The following is a 16,687-nucleotide window of genomic DNA, read 5'->3' on the forward strand; positions in this document are numbered from 1 at the left end:
CCTGGAACACCAAAAAAAGCATGCCAAATCCTTGTATCAAAAGAAGCCACCGCTTCCAGAATGATGCTTTTGGCTCATTTTCTGTCACCATAAGCTTCTTGCCACGCACTTGGACAGTTTTTCCATGTCCAGTGCATGCAGTCGATGCTTCCAATCATGCCAAGGAAGCCTCGCATCTCACCCTTCCTCAGAAGCCTTTGCATGTCCCTTGTCGTGGGTTGCCGAAGGTACTCATTGGTGTAGAGGGCTTCAATTGCAGAGCAAAACCGCATCAGGGACTCCAGAACTGTTGTTTTTCCCATCCTTGCGATCTCATCCACTTGATTTGCAGATGCTCCATATGCAAGCATTCGCAATATAGCCATAATTTTTTGCTCAGGAAGAAGACCTAGAACATGAAAAGCATCCTCTTTTTGCACAAAATATGGATCATGGTTGCAAACATCACTCATGATTTTATCGAACAAACTTCGTTGCATTCTAAAACGACGTCTAAAAACATGATCAAGGAAAACACTGTTGGGAATAAAATAATCTTCCAAGAGATCTTTACCTCGTCTTTCCCTTCTTCTATCGATGTTTGCCGCACGTCTGGGTTTGGCTATCTGACCCATAGCTTCCATGATACGGCGGGAATGTGAGGCCCTCCACCTTCTATGGTGATCATCCTCATCCTCCTCCATTGCGAAGGCCTCATCTCCACCTCCACGTTGGTCAAGATTGACCAATTCTTCCTGTTGTGCCAACAACCTTTTCTGCTGCTCTTGCAATTGTTTATACGCTCTCCTTGAAGAAGACATTGTAAGAACTCAAGATTTGAAAACGATAAAGAAGAATTCTAAGCTAAAAAAAAGATTGAGTTTAGTGGGAGGATGGATGTAGGGATGTAGGGATGTAGGGTTTATATGGACAAAAAAAAAAAAAAGATGAGGTTCTGGACAATGCCACGTGGCACTACGTGATTGGTTGAAAATCTTATCGAAATCTTGGCTAAATTATTGTAAATAGGAAGTGACACGTGGCGTGTCGGAATTGGTCGAAAATCTTAGCAGAAATCTATTAAAAAAATAGTACATTCGGATAATGACACGTGGCGTGACGAGATTGGTTAAAAATCTTATCGAAATCTTGCCTAAATTATTGTAAAGAGGAAGTGACACGTGGGTTGTCGGGATTGGTTGAAAATCTTAGCGGAAATCTATTCAAAAAATAGTACGTTCGGATAATGACACGTGGCGTGACGAGATTGGTTAAAAATCCTATCCGAAATTAAAACTATTTTTTTTATTTATTATTTTATAAAAAAATTATTTAATATTTTAAATGGACTGGGTGCCAGCGCATTTTGTAGGGGTGGAGATCGTTTGTGCCAGCGCATTTTTAGACTGGGTGCCAGCACATTTTTTTTGGGGTGGAGATGCTTTGGCCTATTACTGTTCATTGGGTCTATTACTGTTCAATTAAGTGGATAAATGGGCTGGATGCTGGCGCAAAGTCTTTAAGGGTGGAGTTGCTCTTAGAACAACAGAGCTCCGAACCAGCCTATTTCTAACTTACCTCGAGACCCAGCCTCAGCATTAAATGGTATGGTAGTTGTTGGACTCTAAAAGACTCCCACTGTCCCCTCGAGACTCCCTGCCACCCACTCTTCTCCTCCTTGACGAAACCACTCGCACAGAAGTCACCGAGACCATCACTGCCATCATGACCACCACGACTGAGCCACCCTCAAGCTCTCGCTGAAGTTGGTGGACTGTCAATCCTCGGTTGCTGACCACCCAATCTGGTTTGACTCGGCCGCTTCCATGGCGTTCTTGACTCAATCGACGACCTCATCGCCACGATCCAATACTGAAATGGACTCCCATGGCCGACAACAAGTTTGTCGGCGTCTTAAGTTTTGTATGGAGTAGGCTACTCTCACTCTCCCTGACTTGTCCTCTCCTCTCTCTCAAACCCAGCTCTATCTGTCGTTCATCCTTCATCATCACCGAATTTCCAAAAGCTACTAGTTTGAAGATAAGCCTAGCCAACACAGATTTGCCGATTTTGGGTTTATGATATGGATTGGGATTTTGAGTTTTCTAGGTTTTTTTTGTCGGAGGTTATGGCGGTCATTCGGTAAAAAATAATTTAATACAAAAACATTGGAGCCGAGCTTTTTCTTCTCTCGTTCTTAGTACATAACCAATTCATTACTGCTTGCAGGTTCGGAAAAGGAATTCGGAAGTGGATCTTATCATCATTGGTATCATCCTTCTCGTTTCTAGTTTCCCTCTTGTATGCTCTGCCACACAACCAATTCTCATGTTTCCGCCTTGGATGGTCGCATCTTTACACTTGAATCCTCAATAGAGGCTCTACCCCAATTTATTCAGTTGTCGATTGTTTTGATGATGTCCTCTCTTTCCACCTCCATGGCCACCAAATTGGCAGTGTGCCTTGAGCAGTTATGTCGGGAGCTTTTGTTTGGTGGTGGGGGACTTTCTTCCTCTGACCCGGCTACTTCGACCTCAGATCTGGTTGCTCCTCCACCGATCCTCACTGATGATACTGATTTATACAGCACTGAAACAACCCCCGAATACCCTCGCTTGAGAATTATGATGGTGGTGGACTTACTCCTTGTCCCTAATGGCAACATCTTCTAGATTTTTCATGCTTTTCTGATGGCGATGATCTTTTGGCATGGATTTACAAGGCTGAGCAATATTTCTCCTATTACAATACCACCAAGCACCAAAAGGTTGTCACCGTCTCTTTTCACCTTGACAACAAAGCTCTGTGATGGCTTCGTTGGCTGGATTGCCTTCGTGCCACTCCTACTTGAGGCGAGTTTACACGGGCCTTCTGCCAAGAATTTGGACCTTCATAATTTAAGGATAGCAATGAAGCCTTGTTTAAGCTGTGGCAAATAGGTACACATAGAGCATCTTCACCAGATGGTTAAGGGCAATGTCAATTGGAAGGCGAGGGCAATAAAATTATTCTTATTTTTTACTCTAAACAGTAATTCCTTTTGGCAAGTCCACCAATGTGAAGGGAAGAAAGGTAATGACAAGGGCAATTCCTATTCACAAACATATTTTTTTAAATATTTTAATGTTTTCTTCGTCTTATCCCCACATATCATTGTTGCCATAGATTTTTGAGTAGTTTTGAACGTTTAATTTGCAAGTGTGTTGAACTTTATAAGATTTTAAAAGTGTAAAATTTGCAAGTGGGGGGAAGTGGGAGAGCTGGTGAATAGCTCACGGGTTGCGACAAATATGTGCTTCACGTGAGCCCCCCTGTCTATTGGGCTTCACGTAGGGCGCAAGCCCTTGCAATTGTTGAAGGGGCAGCTACCTTCAACCCAATTGCCTTCCATTTTGCGGACTGTTGGCATACTTTTTTTGGGGTAAAGGGCAACTCAATTCAATTGCCCTTGTAATCAGGTGACTGGTGGTGATGCTCTTAAGAAGTATATATTGAAATTTCGTAGACTTTCTAATAGATCTACTGATGTTGGTCCAAGTTTGTTGAAGAGTTGCTTCTTGAAAAGATTGAAACGTGAATTAAAATATGATGTAAAATTGTTGAGACCTTTTTCTGTTAATGATGTTTTTGCTATTGATGTACAAATCGATGCTAAGTTTAATGATCTTAAACCCATTGCCTCTGGTTAAGTGTCAGTACCTAAGTCAAAACCACTTATATTGCTCTATTTGCGTGTTTCAAAGCCTAAACATGTTGCTTACCTTACAAGAAACTGAACCCTGAAGAGGTGCAACGCAAGAAAGATAGGGGAGAAATGGGCCAGAGGTCACAAACGTCCCCACATAATTGCTAATGTTAGACGTGATAGACATGGACAGTGCAGAAGAGGTGATTGAAGGGGATGAAATGCCACCGGAATGGAGTGAATGTGCCTTCTATGGTACTCTTGCTAAATAGACTCTGCAAACTATGAAGGTTTATGGGTTTGTTAAGAATCAACATGTGAGAATTTTGCTCGATTTCGGTAGCACCCATAATTTTGTGGATTCTAGACTAGTGAAGAACTTGTGTTTTGTCTCTGGGGTTATGATATATAGTCTTGGGAGTTCAATGGCTATCCACTGTCAGTCCTATCTTATGGGATTTTCAATTACGGACCATGGAGTTCACTAAGGGTTCTCAAACATACAAACTCATTCATAGTGCCATCAAAACACCACCATTGGTACAAGAGATGACACTCCAACAGCTTGACAAGGAGTTGTATGATTCAAACTTAGGCATGCTTTTGTATTCTATGCACTCAGGGAAACTTGAAGCTTCTGATCTCACTACTCAACAGCTTGGAGAATTGCAGGAAGTCTTGGGGGAATTTGAAGAAATATTTGTGATTCCATCTGAACTTCCACCTCCTAGAGAACATGACCACAAGATTTCACTGATGCCTGGAGCTAAGCCACCTATATCAAACCCTACCAACATGGTCAATTGCAGAAGACTGAGATTGAGAAAGCAGTTCAAGATTTGTTGCAAGCTGGTTTTATTAGGCCAAGCCATAGCCATTCTCATTCCCAGTTCATTGCTGCTTCCTGATTGACATAGGGAATTGAAAATCGGATCTTATCACTCTCTCGCTCAAAATCATCTTCTCCGGCTTCCCCTGCTTGGTTCCCCAGAAAGACAAGTAAAACAACGAGGCAAGATTTTGTGACGACTCTAATCACCGATGCGGCACTCTCTCGGGTTGCGGCAGGTAAATCCATTCCATTTGCTTTCTTCTCCTTACTTGTTGTGTCGTGGGTAAAGCGATTCCAAGGTTAGGATTTCGATCATGGCCTTTTAACATATCAATTCAATTTGATTTCAGGGTAAAAGTTTGGAGGTAAATTGGTAGGGCTAGCATTAATTAGGGCTTTCTTTCAATTTGTTGCTGCTAATGGTTTGAATTTCGTGGAAGAATGGTGTGTTGTGAAAGCACTGTGGCCGAAGATAGGTTGCCCTGCTGAAACGAATCCTTCTTAGAGATGGTATACAATTTTATCTACGTTAAGTACTGGGAAAGCCGGTTAAACTTCATAATAGATTAAAAATAATATTGTTTAATTCGCCTTCAACTAGAATGTTATCTAAGAGCTCTCCAACCTGTTTTTTTTCCTTTCCTACAAATATTTTGTAATGTTTTATTGCGATCACTGGAATCAACATTGATGGCTCTGCTAGTCTTTAGACCTTTAAAGGATATGGGTGTAAGTTATCATTTTGTTTTGGGAAATCAAGATTGATGGCTCTGCTAGTCTTTTGACTTTTAAATGATACGGGTGTAAGTTATCATTTTGTTTACCAGGATAAGGCTCCCGTGTTGGGAAAACAGTTGCTTTTTCTGTCTCATATTTGGTGTTTTGTTAGCCTAATCGAATGCTATGTAATTTATTCTGTCTATACAACTTTTACAGGATATTTTGTTAAAAAATTCTACATCGACTGTGTATATGAGAAGGGCATCTCTTCTTGATCCCATACGATGATGGTGGGTCTCTAAGCTCTGCGTGTATTGTGAGTCCTCTTGGTTTCACGTAATTGTTGATATGTGAATTTTCCACCTGTGGCTCACTAATTAGGTTCCACATGAGATTGTGTGTTGAAATATCCCACATCGACCGCATCTATGAGAAAAGAAGAGTTAAAATATTCTAACCCTACTTCAACTAATACCAAATCATTTTGTGATAAAACTACACACCTGATAGATTGTGTTGATGGTATTACCAGGTCGGGACAATATCAGTGCTATAAGAAATAAACCTATGACCAGTTTCTAATTCGACACATTTTACCAACCGTGGAAGGATCTTGCGCTGTAACTTGTTCACAAAAGATGGAAGAATTTCGTGCCTGTCAACCTCTTTTAGATATTGTTTGAAATGTGGTAGGCGAAGTACCATCCAAATTGCTTGTCTCGTCAACATATAGATTAGTTGCGCTTTGAATGGGAAAGAAGTATTATGGAGACCAAGTAATGCTAAGAAAATCACTTACTTCGGATCCCCCTTCTCTTGCTCGGGATCCGCCCCCTCGGAGTACTCCAAATCTTAATCCGAGCGTTGAATTTTAAACTCGTTGTACTTTGCTTGTCAAATCAAAATGCTATCTTCTCTTATGATCGTTCAATGCTTGAAATCACCAACTGGTAGGGAAATATTTGCCATCCACCGGATTAAGTTCACCACTTTCTCTCTTTACCACTACTGTATTATTATAATACAAATTTATGATTGTTGTTGAGAGTGGATCTCACGTTTTGATGGAAGGAGATTTTACATTTGCTTATAAATAAGTTAGGCTATTTTTCATATCGTCAATTGGTTTTACAATGGAATTTCAACTTTCTTTACGATATCAGAACATATTGTCCAACGTATGAAGCCCAACATCCACACGTTTTCTACATCACCAAATTTGTGTTGTTCACGTGCTAAGCTAGAAAATTCACCATACGTGAGGGGGTGTGTTGAGAATGTATCCCATATTGATAGGAAGAGGGATCTTGTATGGACTTATAAGTAAATTGGGCTACTCCTCATACTGTCAATTAGTTTTATGGTTGAAACCTCAACTTTCTTCAATAACAATTGTTTATCTTGTTGACCATTATTTCAAGATCATCTTTACAAAAATTTAATCATATTTGAGATGATTACTTATTTATAAGCCTCAAACAAGTAGAGAGTCCTTGTGCCAAGCCACATTTCATGATAAATTATCCACATTTTTAGCTACATATATATATATATATGTATGTATGTATGTATGACAAATTAATTCTGATTTAATTAATCTTTATGTGGGGATAGTTTCAAAATGATTATTTTTGGAATACTTTGATCTATGCTCAACAATATTGTTTTCTTTTCTGTTATGAACATTATAATGAATATATAGACAAACAAGGGTTTAAAAGTCTTTTAAAGAGGATGTCAAATTCAAAACATCAAATTTTAATTTGATGGCTGACTTGGCAATTAGATATATTGTCAATATTTTCCTTCAACCCAATATGCCAAAATTTATTGCTTCATTCATATTTTTTTTTTAACAAAAATAATAAAAGTTGGGTTGTTGGTTTAAAAATAATAAAATAATACTTAAATATGCTAAAAGTTGGGTTGTTGGTTTAAAAATAATAAAATAATACTTAAATATGCTAGCATTTAAGGTTAAATAATAAAATAATACTTAAATTTGCTAGCATTTAAGGTAAAGCAAGTGAAATGCCTTTGGAAATAGCAAAAACCATATTTAAAGGCAGCTTCAAATTTGATATCTCTTTGTCCATGTCAACTTAGATTTCTTTTTCATATCAACTTTGCATCTCAGTTAGAGTAAGTACTATAAAAAGTGGGTATAAAAAAATGTTGAGTTCAAAAAAGTGTTTGGTAAACATTTTAAAACAGCTTATTTTCACAGTTTTGAGTGAAAAAAACTGAAAACATGAAGTAGCAAAAATAGGCTTTGAAAGACCGGCTTCTTTTCACCAAAACACGGATCAATAGTGTTCATTAAATGAAAATTCCAAATTCCCAAACCTACCCTCACCCGTCTCTTCGATGTTCTCTCTCACCCACTTCATTTCTCTAGTTCTATTTCTCCGTTCGAGCTCGATCTCTCCCTCTCATCTAGTTCGAGCACTCTTCATCAATAAAAAGGTAAATTTCCTTCTTTCAACCCCTATTTCTGGGTAATTGGAATGTTGAATTGAATAATTGGAAGGTAGAATTGGAAGATTTGGATTTCTGGGTAATTTAGGTGATCTGCGATTCTAGGTAATCTAGGTTTCGGAGTGATGCGGCCGGCGATGATGGACTTCTTCAACGACATGGAAAACCTGTTGAAACTGAGAGGATAGCTGAAAGCTTGTGCAAAGTATGACTACTCAAAAGCTGGGAGAATTCTTATTGTACTGAACAACCTTTGTGGCTATTAAATAGCCTTACACTTGCGAAGGAAAGGAAATAATCACCCACGATTTTACAGGACCTACAATCGTGGGCATGACTAGTTTGAAATGGGAAAAACAATCTTGTTCCTCAAATCAAGGAGGAATTATTCAACTTAACAACAAATAAGCCTAAAACCCTGGAACTCTAAAACCTAACCCTAACGGCTAGGAGATACTAATAGTTTCATCATCCTTCCTTAAACTGAATGCCATTGTTATTCAGTTTACACCTGGATATTCACACATACCCAATAAACCCCGCATCTTCAAAAATGCATCAAGCTTTAATGGCTTTGTCAAAATATCTGCAATTTGTTCTTGTGTAGAACAGTGAATCAGTTCTAAGACTTCATCCTTGACAAGGTCTCGAAGGAAATGAAATCTTACATCTATGTGCTTGCTGCGACCGTGCATCACCGAGTTCTTTGAGAGTTTAATTGTTGAGATATTATCACAGAACACTACCGTTGGATTGCTTTGCATTTGATTCAGGCACCTCAAAATCCTTCTTAACCACACGACTTGACATGCACTTGAAGCTGGGGCTATGAACTCAGCTTCAGTGGTGGAGAGCGTAACTACTGGTTGTTTCTTTGAAGACCAAGAAACAGCTCCTGAGTTCATTAAAACCACGTATCCTGAGGTGCTCTTCCTGTCATCTTGGTCACCAGCGTAATCGCTGTCAGTGTATCCCACGAGTTCTTCACTTCCTCCCCTTTTGTAGAACATCCCATAACCAACAGTGCCTTTTATGTACCTCAAAGCTCTTTTTGCTGCTAGTAAATGAACCTTAGTAGGACGCTTCATGTACCTACTAATCAGACTAACAATGAACATCAAATCAGGACGTGTGGCAGTCAAATACATAAGACTTCCCACCATTTGTTTGTAGATGGTGCTGTCAACTTCAACTTCTCCTTCATCTTTCGTGAGCTTAAAGCCAGGAACCACTGGATTGTACACTGAGTTGCACTGATCCATATTAAATCTTTCATCTCCTGAGCATATTTTCGCTGACAGATGAAGATACCATCTGTCCTTTGCAATACCTCAATTCCAAGAAAGTATTTCATTCTTCTGAGATCACTTATGTCAAACTCTTTCATCATGGATTTCTTAAACTTTTTGAACATTCCTTCATCGTTTCCAGTAAAGATAAGATCATCAACATATAAGCACACAATTAAGATTTTACCTCCATCAGCAGTTTTAAGGAACAAGGTGTGCTCGTATGGGCATTTGGTAAAGCCTTCTTTGATGAAATATGCCTCAATGTTACTGTACCAAGCTCGGGGAGACTGTTTGAGTCCGTACAAGGCTTTTCTGAGTCGATAAACTTTGGATTCTTGTTCCTTCTGCTCATACCCTGAAGGCTGCTTTACATAGACTTCTTCATTGATTTCCTCATGCAAAAAGGCTGACTTTACATCAAGTTAGTAAACCACCCAAGCTTTCTGAGCAGCAATGGATATTACGATTCGAATAGTGTCCAGCCGTGCTACTGGTGCGAATACTTCAGCATAATCAATTCCATGTAGCTGGCAGTACCCCTTGGCAACTAATCGTGCCTTGTACTTGTCCACTTCCCCATTTTCATTGAGCTTCGTCTTGAAAACCCACTTCACTCCTATGGTTTTTCCTCCTGGAGGCATCACTGTTAGTTCCCACGTGTCGTTCTTTTCAATGGCTTGAATTTCTTATTCCATGGCCTTTCTCCATTTCTTAGACTTTATAGTTTCTTCAAATGTAATTGGATCCCCATCAGTGAAGAAAGCTAAGTGTGCCAGGTTTGAGCCTTCTTCATCAGAGAGGCCTTGTTCGCTTTCGTAGTCTTGCATCCACACCGGTGGTCTTCTAGCTCGCATGTCACGGAGTGCACGTTCATTATTAGGTTTTGTGCTGTTACTCTCATCAGACTCGGGTTCAATATTTCCAAGTTCTTCGTTTGCTTCGGACTCTTCTTCACTTTCTTCATCTTCCTCGCCTTCCACTTCTGTTGCTTTTCCATCCTCCCATTCGAGATCAGCCAGTATGGATGGTTTGTAATCATCATCCCAACTCCACTGCTTATCTTCTTCAAACACCACGTCTCGACTAACAATTATCTTGGTTGAGAGAGGATCAAACAGTCTATATGCCTTGGATTCTTCACTTACGCCCAATAATATGCATTTGACACTCTTGTCATCAAGTTTTACCCGTTTCTTATCAGGTACATGCACGTGAGAAATGCTTCCAAATACTCAAAAATGGTCCACTGATGGTTTGTGCCCGCTCCATGCCTCCTCAGGTCTTTTATTCTTCACAACAAGAGTGGGACATCGGTTTAGGACATGCACCGTCTAATTCACTGCCTCAAGCCAGAAGGTCTTGGGAATCTGCTTTGCAGCCAACATGTTTCACACCATATTCATAATGGTGCGATTCTTCCTTTCTACGACCCCATTTTGTTGGGGTGTATAGGCCGCCGTCAACTGTCTACGTATTCCGTTCTCTGTACAGAAATTGGTGAATTCCTGTGATGTGAATTCACCCCCCCCCCCAATTTGTTCTAAGACCCGGTATGTGTATTCCAGTTTCCTTCTCAACTTTTGCCTTGTATGATTTGAACGTGGCAAATGCTTCTGACTTTTCCACCAAGAAGTAAACCCAGGTCTTTTTGCTAAAGTCATCGATGAAGGTGATGAGGTACCGTTTCTTGCTATTTGAAATCGGATTGATTGGTCCACATATGTCAGCGTGCACCAACTAGAGAATGTTAGAGGCTCTCCACATGCTTTCTTTCGGGAATGGATCACGGTGTTGTCGTCCTACCAAACAGTTTTCACACACTCGTTGTGAGGCGTTAAACTTAGGTAACCCTACCACCATGTTCTTTTGTTTGAGCACTTTGAGTCCATTCCAGCTGAGGTGTCTGTATCGACAGTGCCATAGTTCTACTTGATCTGTGGTCAATGAGAAGCATTGTTGTTTCCTTGGGACATAATGAGCACACACAGCAAACATCATATTATGTGTGTTTGCAGTTTCCATGATTAAGCCTTTCTCGCTGTGGAAGATTTTACATGTTCCACGTTGAATAAGTACTGCCAGCCCCTTTTCTTGTAACTGCCCAATGCTCAGCAGGTTGTTTCTTAAATCTGGTACGTAGAATACTTCTGTGATCACATGCACAAGCCCATTTACTTCCATTCGAATCTTACCCTTGCCTTGTACAGTAAGACTCGAATCATTCCCAAGCTTCACCGATTCTCGAAACCCAGTATCCAGATCCTGAAACATATTTTTGTTCCCACACATGTGGTTGCTGCACCCAGAGTCAAGGAACCAGATGTGTTCCACTGCTGCTCATTGGTATCCACAAGAGCCATCAACAACATATCCTCATTTGCTTCTGTATAATTCACCTTTTGTTCCTTGGCTCGCTTAGGGCATTCCCATTGGAAGTGCCCTAGTTCATGACAGTTGTAGCACTCCAGGGTAGATTTGTCGAACCCAAACCTACCCCTTCCTCTTCCTCTTCCTGGGTAAGTACCTCGGCCTCCACCTCTTCCTCCTTGCTGGGATCCATGAGTGATTTGAAGTGCTTGCTCATCATCTACATGGCGACTGATCCGTTATTCGTGCACCAAGAGGCTACTTTGTAGCTCATCAATGGACATGGTGTCTAGGTCATTAAATTCCTCAATGGAGCAGACAACGTAGTCATATTTTGAGGTCATAGATCTCAAAATCTTTTCAATGATCACAACATCTTCCATCCGCTCTCCATGCATTCTCATCTTGTTAGCTATGATGAGAGTTCGACCGAAATAGTCATTGACCGTCTCCCCGGCCTTCATATGTAGCACTTCAAACTCTTTACGAAGAGCCTGTAACTGAGCACGCTTGACACGTGCTGTTCCTTGATATTTTTGCTTCAAGGAATCCCAAATATCTTTTGCTGTATCTTTCTTCAGGATGGTCTCCAAGATCGACCGATCAATGGCTTGGAACAAATAGTTTTTAGCCTTGAGATCCTTCAACTTCTGATCCTCATAGCTCTTCTTCTGTGTCTCACTAAGATTTGAACCTTCTGCTGCAGCAGTAATCCCCGTCTCTACCAAGTTCCAATACTCCTTGGAACGCAGGAAATTCTCTATCAACATACTCCAATGATCATAGTGACCATCAAGCTTTGGAATAGCAGGTTGCACAAAGCTACTCTCGCCCGCCATATCTTTGTTTCTTCACTCTAGTCCTTGAGTCGCAAGATTTGATCAGGCCCCGTGATGGGGCTCTGATACCAGATGTTGAAACCGAGAGGATAGCTGAAAGCTTGTGCAAAGTATGACTACTAAAAAACTGGGAGAATTCTTATTGTACTGAACAACCTTTGTGGCTATTAAATAGCCTTACACTTGCGAAGGAAAGGAAATAATCACCCACATTTTTACAGGACCTACAATCATGGGCATGACTAGTTTGAAATGGGAAAAACAATCTTGTTCCTCAAATCAAGGAGGAATTATTCAACTTAACAACAAATAAGCCTAAAACCCTAGAACTCTAAAACCTAATCCTAATGGCTAGGAGACACTAATAGTTTCATCAAAACCACGGCTCCATCATGGCCATGGACGTTGACGCACTCAAGGCGTTCTATGAGGGCATCATGGGTGAAAGCAAGCTGGTCGATCAATACAGTACAGCACGAAGCCTCTAACACGGAGGGAATTCTCCCACGACTTATCCAAAATCTATGTCAAGAGAGTAGGGATTGTGTTTGAGGGATTGTGATGGGTGTTGCTGTGATGGTGGTCTTTGATAAGGGAGTGGAATTTATCAGCGACCCAACCTTCCTTAGGATGTGGCAGAGAGAGACATAAAGAGAATGATGAGACAAGGAGTGGGCGACGATGGTTACTTAGGCTATGACCCCCGACTTTCCTTCCAGCGATTCGGCTCCTTCGTCGACTCCGAGTCACTCAAGAACTTTGTTACCGATTTCCCAATCTTCCACGGCTCTATCGTAGACGACGTTTTCGCCACTCAGTCAATGTTGGAGGCCTTCTCTGCTCCATTGATCTACACCGAATCGAACAGCCAGGGCTTTGATGGAGGGTTTGGCGGGTCCGACAATTCAATTTTTCCCCATCCGTCAAAGATGCTACCCCGAGGAGGGCTTTGCTCTTAGAGAATGGAGGAGGTAGGGTCTCGAATTATGATTGTTTTCAATTGAATCGATAGTTCTGTTTAGCAGTTAAATTTTGACTCTTTTGTACAATTTAGTTGAAAGTTGTTGGTTTTGATTTGGTTTGAATTATGTGGCATGCCAATTATTCGTTTAAGATTGTGGAGCTAAATTCGAATTGAAAAAAGGCTCGTGATTGATGTCAAATTGTAGTTATTAACTACCAAAAAGTGATATTATGTTTGCATTGAAGGTGGTAGGAGAAATAAATGGTTGAAGGTGGTAGGAGAAATAAATGGTTGAATTCTGTGAGGTTGTAAGGGAGTTATAATAATCCGAGTTTTTGGACATTTAGGCAGAATGCGATTCATCTCGAGGAGGAGGAGAAGAAAGAAAATAGTTGTTGCTTCAAATAATTGAGGAAGCAGATGAATTCAAGGTGGGATTCTACCAGAAGAGAAAGATCACTATTGAAAATAACAAGGCTACTAAGAGGGAAAGGGAGAAGGTTAGACCAAATTAGCTTTCCAAAAAATTATGATTGGCACGGCACGATATATTTTTTTTTTTAATGAGCTCTTCCAATAATGTCAATTTCTTACTTTACTGCCTCAATTTTAAGTTTTTGGTTGGAATGCATATGAAGATTCTTTGGACTGATGCTTATAGTCTGTTTATTTCATTTAACTTTCATTTTTGAATTGATGATTCATTCAATAATTGAATACTTGATCGAAATAGGCGTTGAAGAATAACCACAAATTGTTGACATGTAGCTCCCGACATCCACTCAACTTGGTTGTTCATAACTTTTTACAAGATCGTAACTCTTTTTCTCTCTGCTGGGTTTCTGAATTCAACTAAGGGATGGGCACAACTGTTTAGGATTCTCTATGCAAATCTACAATGTTTGCCTATTAGGCTTCATCGCAAAACAAATACTACTAATATTCGTCGTGTTAATCATTTTTTGAACTCTAGTCCTTTTAGATAAACATTTTGGAATTGAACTTTCTCACAACTTTATGGTTTCTTTGCCTTTAATATCCATATCGATCTCTCTGGCATCTAACTTCTAAGGTATAAAGAAGCGAAGAGTTAACATGCATTTCTGACATTATTCTGAAATTGTATTTTGGCGTTTCTCAGCAGTTCCTAGCTAATCATGAGAAGTTTCATGTTGAGGTAGACAAGAACTACTGGAAGGCAATTACGGACTCATCCCCAATGAGGTGCCAGCAATAGAGAAGAAGAGAGGGAAGAGAAGGATATGGAAAAGAAGCCATCCATTCTTGTTGTCCAAGGTCCAAAGCCTGGAAAGCCAACCGAGCTTTCGAGGGTGAGGCAGATACTTTTAAAATTGAAGCATAATACACCTCCCCCACCTTAAGCATTCACCTCCAGCTCCAGCTCCCACCAAGGATGCAAAACTGAGTACTTCTGCTCCCCCGAAAGCTGCAGTTGTGGCGGTTACCCCCAAGGTTGTAGTAGTTACTTCGTAATTTGCCTGGCGTTCTTTGTTAGGCTTATTTTGTAGAAACCATGTACTTCCATTACAACATTGTGGAGTTTTTCTCCTTTAGTTGAACATTTCCTGATGGGTATATTCCGTTAGATTTTGTGTTTCATATGTACAAATGCGAGTCGGAAGGGAACTAGGACCTATCCAAATTTTATTATAATTATTGTTTTTTTTATATTGAGTGTTTCAGAAAATACATAGTAAACTCTATATGTTACATTAAATTTTCATACAATGGTTGAACTAATTATTTAAATTGGATTAAATTAATGGCATATCTAGTATATGTATTATACCTTTTTTGGTTATTTCAAACAGTCACAGCTGTTTTACATTAAAGTTTACCAAACACTATAATGTTGCACTTTTACAAAAAAGTTTACCAAACACTCTGCTGTTTTATTTTACAACTGCTTATTCTCACAGCACAGCAGAAAAAAAAAATTTAAGCACAACAATACCAAACCAACCCTAAATGGTATGTCATTTGTTACTGTTATATATCTCCTTTAGAGACTGTTTTAAGAGATAAATATGTCTTTAATATTTTTATTAATGGATGGGTTAAAAAGACTATAGAGTGAGTTTAGTAACACTCAAATTTTATATGCATCCTACAATTCTTTCTCTCAACCAAATAATGTTTGATTGCTGATAATCTCACTTCATTGTCTTATTTTCTTACTCACATTTTAGTAAAAATCTCAAAAGTATTAATAACATGTTTATCATTTTATAAAAATACGATTAAACCCTACCCATTCTTCCCTACCGTCTTATCTCCGTTCCCGTGCTTCTCTCTCTTCCATTTCATCTTTCTCTTCTCGGCTTGTAAACCTACTGCCACAGCTAGAAGCACAGATGCTCAGGAGAGTACAGCAGAGTTGTGGCGGTGGAGGAAGGGCAAGAGGAATGGGTCTTTCCTCTCGGCCACGTCACGTCACTTCTTGTTTGGGGCTTATATTTCAATTTCCATTGAATTTGAATGGTGTTATGGGAGATTGAGAGTGTCATCACAAACTTTTAGTTTTCTTTCTCTATGGGCCTTATTGAGTTGAAGGTAATCTTACACTACTACAAAATAGGCTATCACTGGCGAAGCAAAAATCGACAAGAACTCCAATTTTTGTCGAAAATTTGGTAAAAATCCGACATAAAACCATGCAATGTCGGATTAGAATAGCGACATCTTTGCTAGCATCACGAAAGGGCTTCGATGTCTGTTTGTTCGCTTAATCCGTCACTAAGTAGCGTCGGTTAAAAGCAACACCGAACTTTACGTCAGTTGAAAGCGACGTGGTCTTCTGACATGATGACGGTCATAGCCGACATCAAGTAGCAATTAAACTATAAAATATCCAACCCAATGTCGGTTTTAACCAACATCGTGATAAAATTAAACAAATAAAATATCCCGATGCATTAAAATATGCAAGCTATTGACGGTCCTAACCGACATCTATAGAGCAACAATCAATCCACATTGAAAATCTCTCATCCATACACAAGAAATTCCACCTCCATGAAAAAAATAGACTGGCATCTATAGAGCAACAATCAAATTACAAAAATGTAGAGATGCTAGCACTTCACTTCTTTTTCATTTTCTTTTCAAACAACCAAAAAAATCACTAGAATATTAACTCATATTTGGATCATCATCACCATACACTGGATTCACCAACCATTTACCAAACCTAGTAACCTCTTGACCACCTGAAGCAATGGATTACAAAGAATGTGATTGAAAAAATATACAAATACACACAATGTTAGCCAACTCCGGCATGAAAACACGTCGTCGTTAATACAGTTTTATCCGAGTTTGGATTGCACTTCGGCATATTGGGCACGACTGAAGATCTTATCCACATTTGCAACATGTCTGCACCGAAAACATAACACTAAGAACACAGTACTAAAAATATGATTGTCTTAACTCATCTTGAAACTATAGTTCAAAAATGTACCTGATGCCCGCAACCAAAGGCCATGTCTTTCGGATTTGTAACGTAAA

The 16,687-nt window shown here is 39.7% G+C and overlaps 1 protein-coding gene, 1 long non-coding RNA gene and 1 pseudogene across 4 annotated transcripts; 2 read left to right on the plus strand and 1 right to left on the minus strand.

The window, feature by feature from the left end:
• The first annotated feature begins 1,583 nt into the window (after nucleotides 1–1,583).
• Nucleotides 1,584–5,289, plus strand: LOC148693157 (uncharacterized). 2 transcript variants are annotated; one of them, XR_015952857.1, is made up of 4 exons: nucleotides 1,584–2,121; nucleotides 2,209–3,051; nucleotides 3,749–4,732; nucleotides 4,847–5,289. It is a non-coding gene; the product is annotated as an uncharacterized LOC148693157 (long non-coding RNA). The 2 variants fall into 2 exon arrangements; XR_015952856.1 differs by having other exon boundaries at nucleotides 1,838–2,121; nucleotides 3,723–4,732.
• Nucleotides 5,290–11,592: 6,303 nt separating this feature from the next.
• On the minus strand, nucleotides 11,593–12,192 carry LOC148693158 (uncharacterized). Its single transcript, XM_088680320.1, has one exon. It carries the CDS (start codon nucleotides 12,190–12,192, stop codon nucleotides 11,593–11,595), a length of 600 nt encoding a protein of 199 aa, XP_088536446.1.
• Nucleotides 12,193–12,580: 388 nt separating this feature from the next.
• LOC137742879 (clathrin light chain 2-like) lies at nucleotides 12,581–14,892 on the plus strand (annotated as a pseudogene). The gene is made up of 3 exons (XR_015953649.1): nucleotides 12,581–13,163; nucleotides 13,504–13,656; nucleotides 14,298–14,892. The product of XR_015953649.1 is annotated as a clathrin light chain 2-like (transcript).
• Nucleotides 14,893–16,687: the final 1,795 nt, after the last annotated feature.

This window comes from Pyrus communis, chromosome 11 (assembly GCF_041283825.1).
Source record: "Pyrus communis isolate YQ-2024b chromosome 11, ASM4128382v1, whole genome shotgun sequence".
Classification (NCBI taxonomy): Eukaryota; Viridiplantae; Streptophyta; class Magnoliopsida; order Rosales; family Rosaceae; genus Pyrus; species Pyrus communis.